This window comes from Lathyrus oleraceus, chromosome 1, assembly GCF_024323335.1.
Source record: "Lathyrus oleraceus cultivar Zhongwan6 chromosome 1, CAAS_Psat_ZW6_1.0, whole genome shotgun sequence".
In the NCBI taxonomy this organism is placed as follows: domain Eukaryota; kingdom Viridiplantae; phylum Streptophyta; class Magnoliopsida; order Fabales; family Fabaceae; genus Lathyrus; species Lathyrus oleraceus.
In genome coordinates this window covers 403,268,950-403,287,863 of record NC_066579.1, presented here as the reverse complement: position 1 = coordinate 403,287,863, position 18,914 = coordinate 403,268,950, and the positions used below count along the sequence as shown (strand labels likewise).

The window sequence follows — 18,914 nt, the reverse complement described above, 5'->3', positions numbered from 1 at the left end:
ATGCCAAATGATCTCCAATTGCCCTGATTTTTTGTGTGATGCATGTTATAGATGTTGTGATTGCTCATGAATTTTGTTGGAATTATTTGAATCATTTCTGATTTAATTGAGATTTTTCATTCTGGTTGATCACATTTGAGCTTTGAAATTGCCTTGAACTTCAATTGATCATGAAATGCTTTTGGTTAATGATTTTTATATGGGACCTTTTGAGGTTTGTTCTTGATTGAATGAAGATGATTCATGTTAAATTTCATGTTCTGTTTTGAATGTTTGACCCTCTTTTGACCCTAGGCTTTGACCTAGTGGTTTGGACTCACTGTTTGGATTGTGAATTTCAGGTTCAAAGGCACATTGCCATGAATGGAGTGGCTCATTCATTTGAGTTTGACTAATTGGTTGATGATTGGCTAACCTTGTGTTGTTTTGTAGGCTGATGCTAACTCATTTGAGTTTGCCTTGTGGCTTGCACATTGTGAACATTGTTTGTCTGCTTGTTATTGCTTGTTGATTGTTTGTCTGTACAGTTGAACTGATTAGTTTAGATTTTTCACAGGTACCTAAGTTGCTTTGAGTTCTTTTGAACTTGCTTTTGCTTTGCTTGGTTGCTTAACCATTGAGGTATAATTTCTCTGACTTCATGTAGTCTGGAAGACCTGTCCTGTTATGTGGGCAGGCACCTGTCTGAAGCCCTCCTTAAGAGGCAATGCTTGTGAATGTTTACTTTTGTGCCAAGCAGGTAAAGACCTCTTAAGAGGCAATTGGCAGATAAAAGGGATGTGCAATCCATCCCCTGCTATTCAGTTGAGTCATTCATCCTGCTCACACCATTGTGTTGATGCATTTTGAATCAAAACCCAAGATCCATGTTGTGTCAGTCATACGTGGAGAAGAGTTCCTACATTCTGAATTCCCACACTTTCATTTGTCTGAAGCTCTCCCAGGCCAGGGATAAGAGCTGTGAGGTCTTACCTTCACTTCCCATTTCCTCTGCTTCACCCTAACTCTCAATGTTAGGGTTAAGAGCCAATTACACCCCCTTCCAGTTGGCTTGTGTTTCACAGCCTAACCTTGTATGAGCCCAATCGTTTGCATATAGTGTGTATGCTTGCTTTTTGTGCTTGTATGACTTTGCTTGTGTTGTTTAGGATAGCTTGCTCCCTGTGCAAGTTAGATAGAAACCTTAACATAGGGATCGTATGCATGATAACTTCTAGGCTCGAGTTGTAGTCTCCCTAGTAGTTTGTGTCTCCCTTTGTATCTGGTTAGGATAGAAGTTCTTCCCCTGTTAAGGGGAACTACGTCGCCTTGATCCTCATACCAGATGAGGTACGTAGGCAGGAGATTGAGCTGATCTCTCTGGGCACTTTCTTTCCTTTTTGTGTGTGTTTGTTATCCCCTTTCTTTGTTTGGAGTCTGACGTAAGCCCATCGATTGACAGTTGGTTTCCTGTGTGTGTTTCTTGGTTCGGAGTCTGATGTAAGTCCAGCGATTGGCATTCGATTTCCATGTTTGCCTGTTTGTGTGGAGTCTGACGTAAGTCCAGCGATTGGCAGTCGGTTTCCTGTTTGTGTTCTGTTTGGCGTGCGTTAGCCGAGCTACGAGTGCTCTGATTCTTCTCTGGTTAGAGAAGATACATATGCATAGGATGCGACATCCTAGCGAGCACGTTTCCCCTGTCCCTGAACTACGTCGACTCTGATGTCTGTGTATGACAGACTACGTAGGCCCAGGATGCGATATCCTGCCGAGTTACCTTCTTCCGTCTTTCATCTGTGTCTGTTTCCAGCGTATGTGCAGTTTTGAGCAAGTTCTTTAGTAACCTTCTTTCTATCCTTTCGAGCGTGGATCCCGTCGAGTACGACGGATGCGTAGGGGTGCTAATACCTTCCCTTCGCATAACCGACTCCCGATCCCATCTTTCTCTGGTCGTGAGACCATGTCTTTTCCAGGTTTACTTCGAGCGTTTCCTTTCCCTCTTTTGGGATAAATAACGCACGGTGGCGGCTCTGTTGTTTCGTTTTCCCGCCGGTTTTTCGCGTAATGCGACAACTATATACCAAAACCTTCCTTTTGGAGCCACAGTAACCGATTATTTAATGCATCTAATTGATTAGCCTAATCGATTAGGCTATTAATTTGACCCATGAATTGTTTCCCTTTTGAGACAAAATTTCTCTTATATGAAGGAGGCATCTCTTCATTTCATTTCACACCAAAATTTAGAGTTTTCTTAACTCGTTACGTTTTATTACTCTCCTTTATCTATTTAAATATTTTCTTCACCAAAGTTGCCTTAGTGTATTGCGAGTGAAAATTACTTGTGATGATGTTTTTGTACCGGTGGTGATGCCTTGAAGTTTCTATCTCTAGGAATGTGTTCGACATTAACCTTATAAAATTTTATTACTACCTTTTTCATAATGGTCAAGTATTTATACACAATCACATCCATAACTTCATATTCCCTTTTAGTTTAGGATACCACCAAGTGGGAATCCAATTTCAATACCATGACTTCTACCCCCATCTCCATGGCCACGTAGAGTCTTATGACATAAGCTACGTATTATGGTTGGATGTTAGAAGTGGAAAAATAAATTTTCAATAACCATCGAAAAACACTACCCACCTCGAGGGTGCATTTGGTACGCCTAACATTGTTTAGGCTATGAAGTCAGCCAAATCTTAAGCCTTAAGAGCTTTACATAACTCATATATGATGTAAAATTCTGAGAGGTTTACATGTTACTTCATCATTCTCCCATGCAATTCGGGTTTAAATTGTATTTAGTGGATCGTGTAATCATCCATTGCTATGATGATATGTGCCAAGAAATGTCATATTAACTTGTGGGCAGTTGTAACCAAAGCGGATGCCACCTTCTCTATCTTATGATATATTGTTTATGAAAATTTAAATACTTAACTAATAAGATAAATTATCCTCTATGACTCTTCTTATTCTTATACTAAAATGTCTTTGAGGGGTTTTGAGAAAACCTATTAGTAAACATGTAGGGTTTCACCTTCCATGGCATGGTTAACACAAGTGGTTTGGAAACTACTTATTTTAGCATGGTGATTACGTTTATGAATTATAATGTCCATCAAAATTGTCTCCTTTCTCAAGAGCTTGTAAAATGGTAACATGTAATGGGTTAACTTGATGATAAACTTAGAAAGGGAAGTTCACATCATATGCAATACCTTACATAACCCGACGATAAACTTAGGAATGGCAGTTTTCATCATATGCAATACCTTACATTTATAATGTTAACTTCAATGGCTCTTTCTATTTGGTAATACCCTGAAAATTTCTCAGTTCAAACTCTACATCTACACTTCTTTGGGGTTAACCTCTTATTATGTTTTCAGACCTCTTGAAATAGAGTCCTTATGTGGGCCACATGGGCCAGTTCTTGTCCAGACTTGACTATCATTTCATCCATGTAGAATTCTAACATATCTACAATCTAGTATTTGACGATTTTTTTATCATTATTTTGTAGTTTGTGTCATTATTCTTAAGCTTGAAAGATATTACCTTGCAATAAACATTGATGTTTTCATCTACAAAGATTGTTTGTTCACAATCCTTAAGGTACACATGTATTTAGTTATAACTAGAATATACATTAATGAGATATAGGATTCTAAACCCGAATGGATTATTTACTAACTTGTCATTATTAGGGTGAGGGTGGGTGTGTAACACCCTACTTCCCGAGTCAACAAATAATTAAATATAACATGTATAACATGTATAACACGTAAATCCCTTAAGTAGGATGTTACTCATACAACAACAAAACATTCATGAACCATATAATTGAAAATTAGATCATTTGATAAGCAGCGGAATTTATAAAATAGTTGGCATAAAAAGCCTCAACAATAATAAGTTTGAAAAATGGTTCAACATCAAAATTAAAGGAAATATATGAAATATAAATCAAATAAAATAACACCTCTTTCCCCCTCGTGTTACATATCAGAGTGACTCCAACTATAGATTCGATCGACAATCAACTAAAGACGCACAACACCATCCTTTACTTCAAACTCCTACTGAGGTACCTAATTGCATGTACTACATAGGAGCACGGATGAAACAACATAAAAAGTGGGTGCAAATATGTTCAAATAATACTCGACATACAAAACAATCAAGGTATATTTACACGTCACAAATCATACGCGTATCAAACATGCACCATAATATCACATATTCATATTTCACCCACATTACAATCAATATTCAATCACAATGTTATTTATCACATTCAAAATCACACAAATCTATATGATCGCATTCAACAACACTCAAACATCTCATATGCACTATCGTTATATAATGCAATGCAACATCAACTCAACTCATGCATGTGGTACCGACTCAACAAATGGTTCTTCATACAAACCGGGTCCCCTCTCTGAACCCCGATCCCCCACTTTGAGCTCCAAGTCTCCAATATGAGCTTTGGACAAATCACTAGTCCTCTTTCTGAACTCGTGACTTTCCTCTTTCACAACACGATAACATATGATGTCTGACATGTAACAATGTAGTGACAATAACACAACAAATGAATACAACCCCACATCTGACTATAAACAATCATGTAACAACAACAAGATAATAATGAATACAATCCCACTTTTGTCTGTAAACAATCATGCATTCAATGCATCACCAGTATTTCTCACTCCGAACTACTCATCTCATCAATTCATCATCAAACATGTACAATAATTCACATAATCACACTTGCATTTCACAACACACATTCACACATTGAACATACATCCAAACGTCACTCAAACATGTCAATTTATCTCAAAATTCACTACCATAAGGTAGCTCTATGCATTAGCTTTCTAACATTTCAAATCACACCTCATTTGGACTTACGGAACTAAACTTATGGCAAAAACAATTGGGTAACAAAATATGATTCATTTCAGTAAATTTTCAAAAATCAACTAGTGTCAATCGATTGACATCAACCCATATTACATTCTGCCTTTTCAATTTTTCACATTTTGGCTGAGAGCAATCGATTGATTTAGAGAATCAATTTATTGATATAGTTCATTTTTTAGATTTTTCCAAAATTACACGCATGCAATCGATTGACACAGGATGTCAATTGATTGACATCAGCCCAAAATCCAAATATCTCAGTTTTTCACATGTAACTTTATCTTCCTCATTCCCTATCTCTCATACATCATCCCAACTCTTATTATAATATTCAAATACATCATATACATATCCTCATATGATCAATACATCAATTGCCGGCTGATTACACATTAATCCATCACTTTTATCATGAATTAACTCAATAATGTTCATACCCTAAAACACCCAATTTTAACACAAATTCATTATTTCATCAATTAACTCATGAATATAAAGCAGCATGATATCAAACACGAATTTTACATCAATTCATGGTATAAAAATAGAATCACAAGCATCACTTATCACATTAACATCAAACAATAGAGAAAAGAGAACCCTATTGGAGGTTAAGGGAAACCTCTCTATCATTTCATGATTAAGGCACCTTTAGATGAATAATCTCCCATACCTTGTAATTTCAGCAAGTAAAACAAGAAATCTTATATGGTCTCCTCTCCCAAAGCCCCAGCTCTCCAAGACTCTTACATTCTTCTCTTTTCATGTTTACCGACAATTGCTCTAAAAATACTTCTCTCTTTTAATTCTCTGAATATATATTATAACTTAATTTAAGTTCTTATAATTAGAATATGGCCCAACTAAACAAGAATCTCTATCTACTAACCATTTAATTTTCTACTATTTACACATCTAGCCCAACTCTTAATATTCTACCAATTTCCTAATATTTAATTAATTAAAATCCATTAAAAATCAAATTAATTATGCACAATTCACAACAAGTGTAGTCACCGTCCAAACACGTCATAAATCCCATAAATCGATATTTAAATTAATTAATTAAATAAATCAAGAAATAAATACATGACTAATTAAATCAGGATATTATAGGGCGTCCTTTGGAAAAGCTCGATTAAGGTCAAATTAATTAACATGTATTTGCCACTTATTATTATATATCTTAACAAGCACAAAATTTAATGGCCAAGTTATATACTTGACTTCTATTCTGAACTCGTCATTAAAAAAGTCTTTTACTGCCTCATTGGTGGCTTCAACCTTCTTAAGAGACTACTTTCTACGATGATGAGCCATACAGGGTGAATTATTCTGAATAGACATGGAATGTCAAAAAATGTCATGGTTAATACTTAACATATCATCAATTGTGCCTCAAAATAAGTTTGTATTCTTCTGAGGCATTGAGTCAATTGGTCTTTTACATCTTTAGGTAAACTTTCCTTAATTTTCACAGTCATGGGCTCTGATCTTTCAATCTTATTTTCTTTCCTCTAGGAACAAGGCCTGCTCGTCCTTACTCTCGTCTTCGACGGATTTCAACTCTAATCGCGCGTCAAAACTAGTAAGGTACATATCTAGAGCCTTAAAGGACTTAGGCTCTCTATCGATTTTTTAAGCATTATGATTCATGTTTCTCCAACCATCTACAACCTCGTTTTAGCTCTCGAATGAAGCAAAGAAACATGAGTGAGAATCTTCCAAATTGACCTCAATAATGGCCACCTTATTCTAATATGTGTTATAGTTCATCTTCAATTGAACTGTTAACGATATCTCCTCTAATTCTGCCAGAGTTGGGAGTCATGTGATACAATTGTGCACATATTTGCAATCAAATACTAGGATCTGAGTTTTAACAACCCTTATAACTTTTTTTATTTCTAAAAGTCATCAACAACTTTACATAACCATGGATCTTGGTTGTTCAACCCCTATATGTCACAATTAGGCATGGCAACAGGGTAGATCGAAATTGTTTGTACCCCCCTCAAACCCAAATCAAACTCCCCAAACAATCTCAATTCCTTGTCCCAAATCCCAATGGGGATGGATAATTAAAACCCAAATATGTCTCAAATGGGTTCGGGTATCCCCATCCCGCCACCATCTATTTAGTGAAATCAATTTTTTTTAATAAAATATTTATTTATTCCAAAAATCAAATTACATTACAAATGATAAAATAAAACAATCTAAAAAAATTCTATAAATACATTTCAAATATTTTAAATAATAAATACAAATCAAAATATTGACCACATTCTTAATATTCTAAACTATCAAAACTAATTAATAAAATAAACAGGGTGATTCGGGGGTGGGTACTAGTGTCCCCATTACCCGACCGTCCCCATGTTTTGTAATCATGTTGACATTCATTGATCCATAACTCCTAAGGCGGAAAGTGTACATGCGAACACTTTGACAATCAATCTAGTAAAGGTCATAAGTGTAAAATTCAGGGTTAAAAATTGTGCTTATTAGAGTCTGAATCATAAGTTAAACTTTATAGCAAAAGGATTAGGATTTTAAATCCTAAAACCTTTTCTTGGAGAATTGTCTTATTAAGACACATGTTAAAAGATCATTTAAATGATGGTCAACAATGATCATTTGTTTCTTATATAGTGTGCCTTTAGGACATACTTATTTATTGGTCTGCCTAAATCCCAATGACTTGTTAGGATAATCCAATCATAATGAAAACGAGTTTAACCTAACTTAGAATAATTTGTTAATTTATCAAAATACATTATCAAAGACAATATATTTTATGCAAAAATAATCACTTAAAGTACACTTTAATAAATCTCTACCTTTTCTTAAAAATCAAATAAGATTAATCTCTCGAATTAGAGAGGACCACAATAGACAATAAAATTCTTCTATTTCAAGGGAGTATATCAGTATTCTTTGAAGAGAATAACAATTTGGTATACTCAACGAGATAAATCTCTATGTTTTATGAATAAATAAAGTTTTTTTTAAGTAAAACATTTTTTAAATTTGGTTAATTATGATTTTAATAAAAATTAAAATATAAGTAAAAAAATTGTGAAAAACATTTGTAAATTCTGCACCGTTCCGCCGATAAACATAAACCCACTCATCTCTAGCGTTGTTGAAACTTAAACCCTAGCAGCAACCTCAGTCCCCATCTCATCAAAAACCCTAAAACTAAAAACCCAACTTCCCAATCTCTGAAAACTCTAACCATTCATTCATTCAATCATGCCCCCAAATAAGAGCCGCAAGAAGAAGTTTCGTGACCCTTTTTTCGATGACGATTCCACTAAACGCCGCAAAGTTGCCGCCGACGAGGATCAAGACGCCGAGATTGACAGTGAATCCGACGAAGACGGTGTAATCTCATCCGGAGATGAATCGGAACAGGAATCTGAGAAGGAAACTGTTGACGAAGCTAGGAAGAGAATCGCTGAGGACTATTTGCGAAAGTTTCGTGAAAGTGCTAAGAAAGAGAAGGAGCAAAGAGATGAAGAAGGTGAAGGAAGTGATGATGAAGATGATGAAGGAGCAAGAGATTCGCTTTTAGCTCAGAAAATGATAAAGGAGCAACAAGAGGAGAGTGGGCGCATCAGAAAAAACATTGCTTCAAGGTCTGAACTTGAGCTTCAATTTTATACATTTTTCATTAATTTCACATGTTTGCGTTTCGTTTTCGATTTAAATGTGACCCTTTTGGTTTAATTGATTAGGGTTGAATTGGGTGGTGATGGTGGATTTGAAAATTTAGTGAAGCATAAGCAATGTGTTACTGCCGTGGCTTTGTCTGAGGATGATGTAAAGGGGTTTTCGGCCTCGAAAGATGGAGGCATTGTGCAATGGGATGTTGAGAGTGGGAAATGTGATAGGTATAAATGGCCTAGTGATTCGGTTCTCAAGTCTCATGGCTTGAAGGATCCTCAAGGTTCTGCAAAAAAGCAAAGTAGACAGATATTGACTTTGGCTGCGAGTTCCGATGGTCGATATTTAGCTACTGGAGGCCTTGATCGCCATGTTCATATTTGGGATACCCGCACTAGGGAGCATCTACAGGTTTTTGCCTCTTCGTTCTCTTAAAATTTGAAATGGACAACCAATGTTATAACGTGAGCATATTCAAGAATAGAATTGTTGGGTGTTTTTCTGGGGATAGGACTGACTAGTACAGCTCTTGGTGCAGTGTGAGATGATTTATTGTTTGTATAAATTGATCAAGGGAATTTTTACACTCTTTTGACTTGTTTGGTGACATTCATTCTTTGATGAAAATTTCACATGGCTGTTGTTATATCTATTGCTATATCGAAGTGCTTCTGATATATTTGTTGTGAATTGTGTGTTTATGGGTGTTGGGTCGATTCAAACTGAGCAATGTAAAGCAATTAACTTACTTTAATTTGTAGATTTTGTATTACTTGGCAGTTGCAATATTACAACCCTATTAATTAATGGCCCAATATTTATGATCTTGAACTGTTTACCTGGAAACTTGCTACTGTTGGTGTTTGACTTTGTCTGATGTCTTTTACAGGCTTTTCCCGGTCATAGAGGCCCTGTTTCTTCTCTGGCTTTTAGGGAAGGAAGTACTGAGCTATTTTCTGGTTCGTTTGATCGAACAGTTAAGATATGGAATGTTGAGGATAGAACTTACATGAACACTCTGTTTGGCCACCAAAGTGAAGTATTAAGTATTGATTGTTTACGCAAAGAAAGGGTATTAGCTGTGGGACGTGATCGTAGTATGCAGTTGTTTAAGGTAATCTAATCAAGGTGAAGTGTCAAGTATTTAGCTACAAAACTACATTGTATATGTCTCACAGTTGCTCTGTTTGTGGAAAACAATCAAGTGTCAATTAATGGGATACTCTATCATCAAAAGCTGTTTCTGGTTAATTCCATTTCCTCAGTAGACTTGTTTCTGACTATTTACTAATGTGTATTCTCTCTATTTTAGGTTCATGAAGAGTCGCGTCTTGTATTTCGTGCTCCTGCATCTTCCTTAGAATGCTGCTGTTTTGTTAATAATGAGGAGTTCTTGTCTGGTTCGGATGATGGAAGCATTGAGCTTTGGGGTGCAGTACGAAAGAAGCCAATTCACATTTTGAGGAATGCTCACGCATTACTTACAGATAGCAAGAAATCTGACCTGAAAGACGATGAAAAACTCCCAAACGGTAACCTAGGTAAACCTTTAAATACTGTGTTTATATAAACCTTTCAAAATGGTGTTTATATATTTTTCTAGCAAGTCTATTGCATCTAAATGTTAATAGTTCCTTCAGATCTTTAAATTTATTAGTTGTAGCCATTACATAAATATATGTAAATTTGTAGCTTGGCTGAGTTAACTGTTAGCACTATGTTAGGATCATAAAAGAATACTGTTATCTTCATTATGCAGAAAATGGTTACCACCATCTCGAGAATCATCATTGTTTGTCAGTACACTCTTGGGTCAGCGCAGTTACTGTTTGTAGGAACAGCGACCTTGCTGCATCTGGTGCTGGTAATGGTTTTGTTAGATTATGGGCGATTGAAAGTGAGACCAAAGACATTAAATCTCTTCATAATGTACCTTTGGTAAGTTAACAGAATAGCAGCGTAACTCAGTTATGGGATTGACATTCATGCTTAGTTTTATTTGCAGTTGAAAACTTCACTGGCATTTAATAAATCTTTTGTTTCACAGGCTGGATTTATTAATTCTCTGGCTTTTGCAAAATCAGCAAAGTTCCTAGTTGCTGGAGTCGGCCAGGTACTTAAAGTGCTATATTCTGCATGTATTACCTGCTTTTTCCTTGGTATACATTTTACTGAATTTTCTCTTAAAGTCTATTGACAGAAAAGCAATATAAGCCTAAATAAATTATACATCTGATTTTTTTTTACAGAATGACTTTGTTTGCGTGACTGAAGCGTCACTTTCAATTAATACCCGATTATTTTTGTTCTTCTTCAAAATTTCCGCACCACTAATAAAAATATCTGTTTACAGGAACCTCGTCTAGGAAGGTGGGGCAGAATACGTGAAGCTCGGAATGGAGTTTCAATCCTTCCACTTAAATTGTCATGAGATGTGAGGCAATGAATATTGTACCTCTTCAATTTTGACTTTAATTCCTAATGCAACATTGAGTTGAAAGATATCTCTGTTCGTGATCCTAATTATTTGTTGCAATTACAGTTGTTATTAGTGCCCGATCGTTTTAGAATTTTGAATCATGAAATACCATTCCTCCTTTGAAAAATTCTGAAGGACTTGTGTTTAATTTATTTGGATACAAAATATCACTCATCTTTACTTAGCCTTCAGGTTTTGTTTGGTTCTAGTGAAAGTCAATGGATGGAAAGTTCATAGATGGAAGAAAACAACAATAGCAAAGTCTTATCCCATTAAGTTGAAAACAACAATAGCAAAGTCTTATCCCATTAAGTTGAAAACAACAATAGCAATGGGTCGGGGTCTGATATACGAATTAACATCTGCCATGATATTTTATCTATTATTATGTGTCTATTCTAAGTGTTAATCTAAAGAGATCTTAGAATAGATTTTCTAGGTCTATTTTTTACCTTTAGTTGTAGGACTCAACTCTATCTAATTTTTTTTTACCATAAAATTTCAAAGTCTTTTATCTACACGTTCAAACAATAAGTTAATTTTCTGCCATCGTATCTATGTTAGAGAAATAAAAAGTGAAATTGGGAATTCTATTTTCATGAAAAAACTTTTTGATTTTTTGAAAAGTTAGTTAAAAAAGGTAGCAACTGTTTGCATTTATAGTAGCTTCAAGCGGGCAACTCTTAGTCTACAATCATACCTATCTATTGTTATCATGTTACATTTTGTGATTTTTAGTTAAGTGAAAAGTCAATAAATTGATGATCAAATTACGCTGTCATTATTAAGTGTCTAAAAACACAAGTCAAAATAGTGGCTCTATTGCTAGTGGCTCTATTGCTCGGTAGGTTCGACAGAGTCTGTAAGAGAAATTGAGAGTAAGAATTGTTTGGAGGAGTCTTAGGAACAAATTCACGAGATTAAAATCACTTTCTCTTTCAAATATGTTTAGAATCTTGAAAAATCACATAACAACCCTTTGACACGAAGTCAAAGTCGACATTTTTGCCCTCGATAAGGGTAGATAACACTTTCAGAAATAATTATTAGTACAATTATCGTCATGTTTGTTTGATTTTTCAGAGTTATATCCTTGAAGACACGTGGAAGCAAGTTAGAGCACGAAGACCTAAATAGTGGGATACGTGTCATATTTATAAAATTTAATTGTGGTCGACAGTTTATCGTCATGTTTGTTTGATTTTTCAGCAGTTATATCCTTGAAGACGCGTGGAAGTAAGTTAGAGCACGAATACCTAAATAGTGGGATACGTGTCATATTTATAAAATTTAATTGTGGTCGACGATTTTCTTTGTAATAGTACATAATGCAGTGTAATCGGAGTCATAAATTTTCACCAATTCTCTATAAAATCAAAGTACCTAAGTCACATAGTGAAACTGATCGTGAGACATGCGAGTATGCGTCTACCATTTAAACTTTTCACAAATCTTTTGTATTCAAAGCATTTACATTAAATGCCATTTACTTCATTTACTTAGATTATTGTTTATTACTTTTATCTAAAGTCTATATTTTGCATTCAATTGGTCATTATCCAAACATATAAATCCAAATCACATACACTTTTCAATATAATTTGTCTTTTCACAAATTGTTTTTGAGATTTCGAGTTAATCTTTTAAGTGAACTAAACTTATGATTGTTTATTAAAATACCGGCAAACAAATCCACACACCCAATGAGACCCTTTTGTGTAAAAAGTTTAAATTTTACAAAAAAGTTGTATTCTTTTGTCCAAAATTTAGTTCTTCGTTTATGAAATGGCTTCGTTGTCGAGTGTGTATGTGTTTGAGGAGTGACAAAATTCTTCTTGAAATGACATGCCCACCATCTAGAAACCTTCCACCTCCCTAGAACAATGCTCTGAATTCAGAAGAACAACCAGTCGAATCGATGACTGATAATATATGAACTTTAACTCCTGTTAGAGAAATGCATACCTAGTATAAGTCAGATAACGATGTCGATTGTATCGCTAGAAATGGTGGTATCCTTACCACAAGTAACGAGTGTGGCCATTACCCTTAGGGCTACGCAAAATATGATAGGAGACCAAAGGCCTCGTTTTCCCTTGAGTTTAACATTACCTTTAAGTGGTAGGGAACAATCTTATGTCATGCCAACTGCGATGATGGCAAGCATGCACCCTAGTAAATTTACGTATGCAGATAATGCAACAACGATTAGCAACTTCGGTCGAATGACACAAATGTGAGTGCAACTTCCCATTAGATGTATTATGTATGATGTCAAAATTCAGATACTTTAGCGTTTATGTATATTTGATTGTATCCTCTGAGTCTTAATGTGCATATTAGCATTAAATGATTCTACATGATTTAGAAAAGGTTATAAATGATTCTGCATGACAAAAATTTGTTTTTATGCAAGAAACAAGCTTATGTGTCGACACATGCTGTTAAGTTTTTAAGTATGTAGCTTCTGATTATGCATGTGCCGACACATGCAGCATACAAGTCAACACATAAAAGAAAATTTTATTCTATGAATCGACACATGCAAGGTATGAGTCGACACATGTTGATGAGTTTTAAAGTATGTAGCGTATGTTTGATCTATCGACTGTGGAGGGGTTTCAGGTCGACACATGGAAGAAAATTTTCTTCTATGAGTCGACACATGCTTCGAAGGTGTCGACACATGATTTACATATGTCGACACTTATGATGCACTTTTCCAAAAATTCATGAATTTTTCAAATCTTTTACATTTCTTTTGCCTCTAACTTGCACACATATATATACCTCATACATGCATCTTTTGAAACATACGAAACCAGGAATATATAAAGAGTTATCTTCATCTTCAACCTATGTTCTATGCATACACACAAACAAATTACACATAATTATTTTTTGTTTGGGTGCCATCTAGAATCAGAGTTGATAACGTACAATTTAGGTTGTTAAATTGTAAATTGGATTGAGAATCTTTGAGGGTTTCAAATAAGAAAACCAAGCTAGGGTTTTCCTTCAAGATCAATTGGTGATTTGAAGGTTTTGGACAAGATTACGCAAGTTGGATTCAGCCGAGTGAAAGCTTCAAAGAACGGTGGCTTCGGTCGAAGGAGTAACAATAACAGGAAGATCATCTTGGTAAATCTTGGGTGACAACAATTTACAATTTGGATTGGATCGAGTGAAAGCTGAACGAGATTTCTTGCAAAGGAGTAGCATGAGACGGTGGATCAAATTGATATTGTTGGGTGACTTGATCAAGCTTAGATAAAAGGAAGAGAAAGTGTTAGAATCAACATCAAACATAGGGTTTGTGGGGGTTGTATTGCTACATTTCTCTTGTAAATTACAATTGCAAATGTTAATTTTCATTATCTCAATTCGAGTTCGAATTGAGGGCGGACGTACCCATAGCGATACCGATTGGGAAACTGCCTACACAAATACTTCTCTCTCTCTCTCTCTCTCTCTCTCTCTCTCTCTCTCTCTCTCTCCCTCTCTATTTTTCATTTGCAAATTGTTGAATTTGTAGATTGTATGACCAATACATTTGGTTAAACTTTTGTAGATAACATTTTGAAAACGGTTTTGTTGTGTTGATTATAATCCATTAGAAAATTCTAAACGAAATTGATTGCATACAAGGTGTTCGATAATTTGCCACAATTACGTTTTTGTGTATTTTGTCATTGGAAATAGACTTCACTTTTATTGTAGCATTCAAGTGATTGTTGTTAAAAGTATATTGATCAATTTGTTCTCATTATCATAACTTGGTTCTATATACACATATCCGGGCTTTTCGATAGCGATTCGGTTTAGACGATTCGATAGCGGTTCGTATAACAACAATTGTCATGAGGTTAAGCATATATTCCTCCAGTTATGACTTCTTTAACTAATAATTCTCTCCAGTTTGTGAGACAACAGACGGACGAGAGTAATCATGAAATGGTTAACATGTTAATACAAAAAATAAGCACAATGTTCAAGCCTTTGATTCATAACACGAACCACAATTACCAACAATTGGCACAATAAATGGGTTGAATTTTTTATTTCTTTGGTTCTCCTCCAGCGCTTATTTAGCAGGTGCCTGATAACCAGATACCACCACAGATAATACCTGGCGAATCACCCATACCCAGGGTAGACGAAGGAAACGTATGCCAAAATGGCCCTGATGTAATAATGGTGCATATAAACCAATATGTTGACTTGGTAGTTAGAAATTTCCAACATAACAGTTTTGCGTGACAAAACGATATAACTAATATGGTCGAACAAATTTTGGCCCAAAATGGCCTCAATGTTGGTCTGTATAGGCCAAATTTTGTCTCTGTACTATCTGATAATGTGTTGCAGACTGAATTACCAAGGGGTTGGGAAATCCCCCAAATTCACTAAGTTTGCGGGGATACTAACGAGTCCATTGTTGAACATGTGGTGCGGTATCAGTCAGAGGCAATAGACATAGCCAATATAGAGAATTTGAAGATGAATTTATTTCCAAATTCTCTCACAAAGAATGCTTTCACATAGGTTACCACCTTACTCTCACGCTCCATATGCAGTTGGAACCAATTAGAAAGGATAACATGAACAATTTTACATGGGTCAATCCAAGATTATCCTAAAAGAGTTACCTAGTGTGAGGCGCAAGATGGCCGAATCAATAAATGACTACCTCAACAGGTTCAGGATATTGAAAGTGCCTGAGCATGAATTAGTCGAATTAGTCGAAGGAGGTCTAGATTATTCCGTTAGGAAGAAATTAGACACCTAATATTTAAGAGACATGACTCAATTAACAGATAGAGTCCAACAAGTCGAACACTTGAAGGCTGAAAAGGCCAGTCAAGCAAATAGCATTAAAAAAAGTAGCCTACGTCAAAATAGAAGAAATTAACCAAAGATATGATATAGATGGTGTTGAAGAAAGTGAGCTTAATCTGGATAAGTTAAATCCACGATCACCTTACGTTTGTAAGTTGTTGAAGCCTTCAAACGGGAAGAATCCCATTGAACCAAGCAAAAACGAGGGATTTGTCACAAAAACATACACATTTGATGTAACTAAGTGCGACAACAATTTTGAATTGTTAGTTTCTGATGGCTAAATCATAATCCCGTAGAGACTTAAAACTCCACCATTAGAATAAAAAAAGAAAAAAGGATTTTGTAAATTCCATAATTTTCTTGGTCATAAAACTTTTCAATGTGTCATTTTCAGGGATTTGGTTCAGAATACGCTGAAGGAAGGGATACACAAGTTTTATGAAAAATAGAAGTCCCAGAATGAAGTTGATTTTGATCCCGAAGTAGAAGAGGCCCTCTTTCTAGAGTTTGTGGAGATAATAATGGTCGATGTAACTGACGACCTAAACACCAGAACTTATGAGGTGAACATGCTCAACTACAACGAGAAAGTAAATATGGTATATCATAGGGTTGAAGATGAGCTGATAGATTTCTTTAACCGGTGTAAGCTAAAATATACTGAGGTTATGCTTTGCCCCTGCTGCAGTTTAGTTTTCAACAAGAAAGCTACCAAAGAGGTGGAAAAAATCATACCTCAGACTTACCAACCAAGGAGGTCTGGTAAGCAAGACAAGCAAGGAACCTTTATCTTAGATAAAAGGGGAATCCCTCATAGAGTACAATAAAGTAAGACCTGCGTCCCAAAACCCAATGTTCCCTTAGGGTAAGTGAGTTAGTCATGCAAAGAAAATTGATAATAATGAATGTAAATGGCAATTAATCGAAGTTGGTACGAGTTAATCATACCAAGATAATTGACAAGTCTCCAAGAAGTATTCTTATACTTCTAAGAATTAGCTAGGCAAGAATTCAATGACTAGGACACAATGGAGGAGACAACAACGTAAAAAGAAAGATGCCTTAGAAGTAGAAGGTTCAACCAAGAGAGGTAGTGTTCAAAACACCAATGAAGTCCAGTCGAGCAGAAGGTATGTGAAGCAAAGGTTATTTCCCCCTTTGTAACCTAAGGTGAAGCCTTGGGAGAAATGAGTTATGCATGACCAAGATGAGGACATATCTACTGACAACTTCAATTCTGATTCAGAGCCTGAGCTAGAGATTATTGTAACATGATATCATTGTTACCGATTAAGTATGATACGATCACTGAAGTTACCGAAGAAGAAGATGATGAGTTGGCAGAAGATATGTCAAATCATAAACCCTTGTGCTATTATGTAATGGAATACGACCTCGTCGAAGAAGAGAAAGCCATATTCGAACGACCTGATATGTCCATGCAACAACATCTAAAGTCCTTATTCATATGAGCTAAAGTCAAGAACATAGGCATACACAAGGTTCTAGTTGATGATGGAGCTTGTATCAACATAATTCCACAATCCTTGCTAAGAAATATTGACAAGTGCGACACAAACTTAAAGCCTCACAACATGGTCATGTCAAAGTATGAAGGAAAGACCAGTAAAACATTTGGGGTCATTCAAGTAGAAGTGATTGTGGGGACAACCCCTACACCTACTTTATCTGTGGTCATCCCCACCAAGGCCAATTACAACTTACTCCTTGACAGGGATCAAATCCATGGGTTGGGGCATTCCATTCAACTATGCATCAGCGAATCTCCATCTAGAAACCTGATGGAATTATCAAACTTATAAAAGATATTTATGGACTCAAACAAGCTCCCAGAGCTTGGTATGAGATATTCACTAAATTTATCACTAAACATTAATATTTTCTTTGAGGAATTGACAAAACTTTTTTTGCGAAGAAGGGCGAAAGGAAGCTTATGATAGCTCAAATTTATGTTAACGAAATTGTGTTTTGAGAGATCTCAAGCAAGATGGTAGAATATTTTGTTTAACAGCTGGAATATGTATTCGAGATGAGCTTGATAAGTGAATTCACCTATTTTCTTGGTTTTCAAGTGAAGCAGATGAAGGATTGCATCTTTATCTCCCAAAGCAAGTATGCTAGAAATATTGTGAAGAAATTTGGGCTAGAGAATGCAAGGCATAAATGTACCCTAATAATTACTCGTGTCAAGCTCTCTAAAGATGATCAATGAGTAAATGTTGATAAAATCCCCCATATAAGTATTATTGATAGTGTCTTATATCTCACTTTCATTCGTCTTGGTATCACATTTCCAGTTTGGGGTGTGTGCTCGCTATCAAGTCAGTCCTAAGATCATTAATATTACTCAAGTAAAGAGAATCATTAAGTACATAAATGACACATCTGATTATGATATTTCGTACTCTTTTGGTACCAACTCCTCTCTACTTGGATATTGTGATGCTGATAGGACAAGAAATGAATATGATAGAAAAAGTACTTTTGATTGATATTTTTTTCTAGGGAACAATTTAATTTCTTGGTTCAGTAAAAAGCATAATTGTGTTTCCTTTTGTGGTTCAGTAAAAAGCACAAAACCCCACTGATGTTGACCCTAAAGTTAGTTGTGAAAATATTGCCAAAGAAGGTAGTAAAGGTGTTACAAGTGATGTCTATAAAGAAAGTGATGATGTTGCCAATAATAACGATGGTCGAGTAAACAATGTAGATGTGATTAACAATTTGAATGCTAATAAGGAAGAAAGTCAAGAAACTGGTAAAAGTACTAGTAGAGATGATAGTGTTGATAACAATAAAGATAATGATGTGGAAGTCAGTTGGGATATAAGTATTGTTGTCAATGACATGGATAGTGTCATTGAAAAGGATGATGATGTATAAGTCATTCAGGATGTTATAGTGACATCGATGACATGGAAGGTATCATTGAGAAGAATGATGAGACTGAAAAAATTGTGAGTGAAGATG

General features: G+C 35.4%; 1 protein-coding gene across 1 annotated transcript; it reads left to right on the top strand.

Moving 5' to 3' along the window:
* The first annotated feature begins 8,027 nt into the window (after positions 1–8,027).
* LOC127075516 (U3 snoRNP-associated protein-like EMB2271) lies at positions 8,028–11,265 on the top strand. Its single transcript, XM_051016980.1, has 7 exons — positions 8,028–8,574; positions 8,674–9,013; positions 9,492–9,716; positions 9,915–10,143; positions 10,362–10,540; positions 10,650–10,715; positions 10,956–11,265. Exons 1-7 carry the CDS (start codon positions 8,189–8,191, stop codon positions 11,031–11,033), a joined length of 1,503 nt encoding a protein of 500 aa, XP_050872937.1. The 5' UTR covers positions 8,028–8,188; the 3' UTR covers positions 11,034–11,265.
* The last annotated feature ends 7,649 nt before the right edge of the window (positions 11,266–18,914 follow it).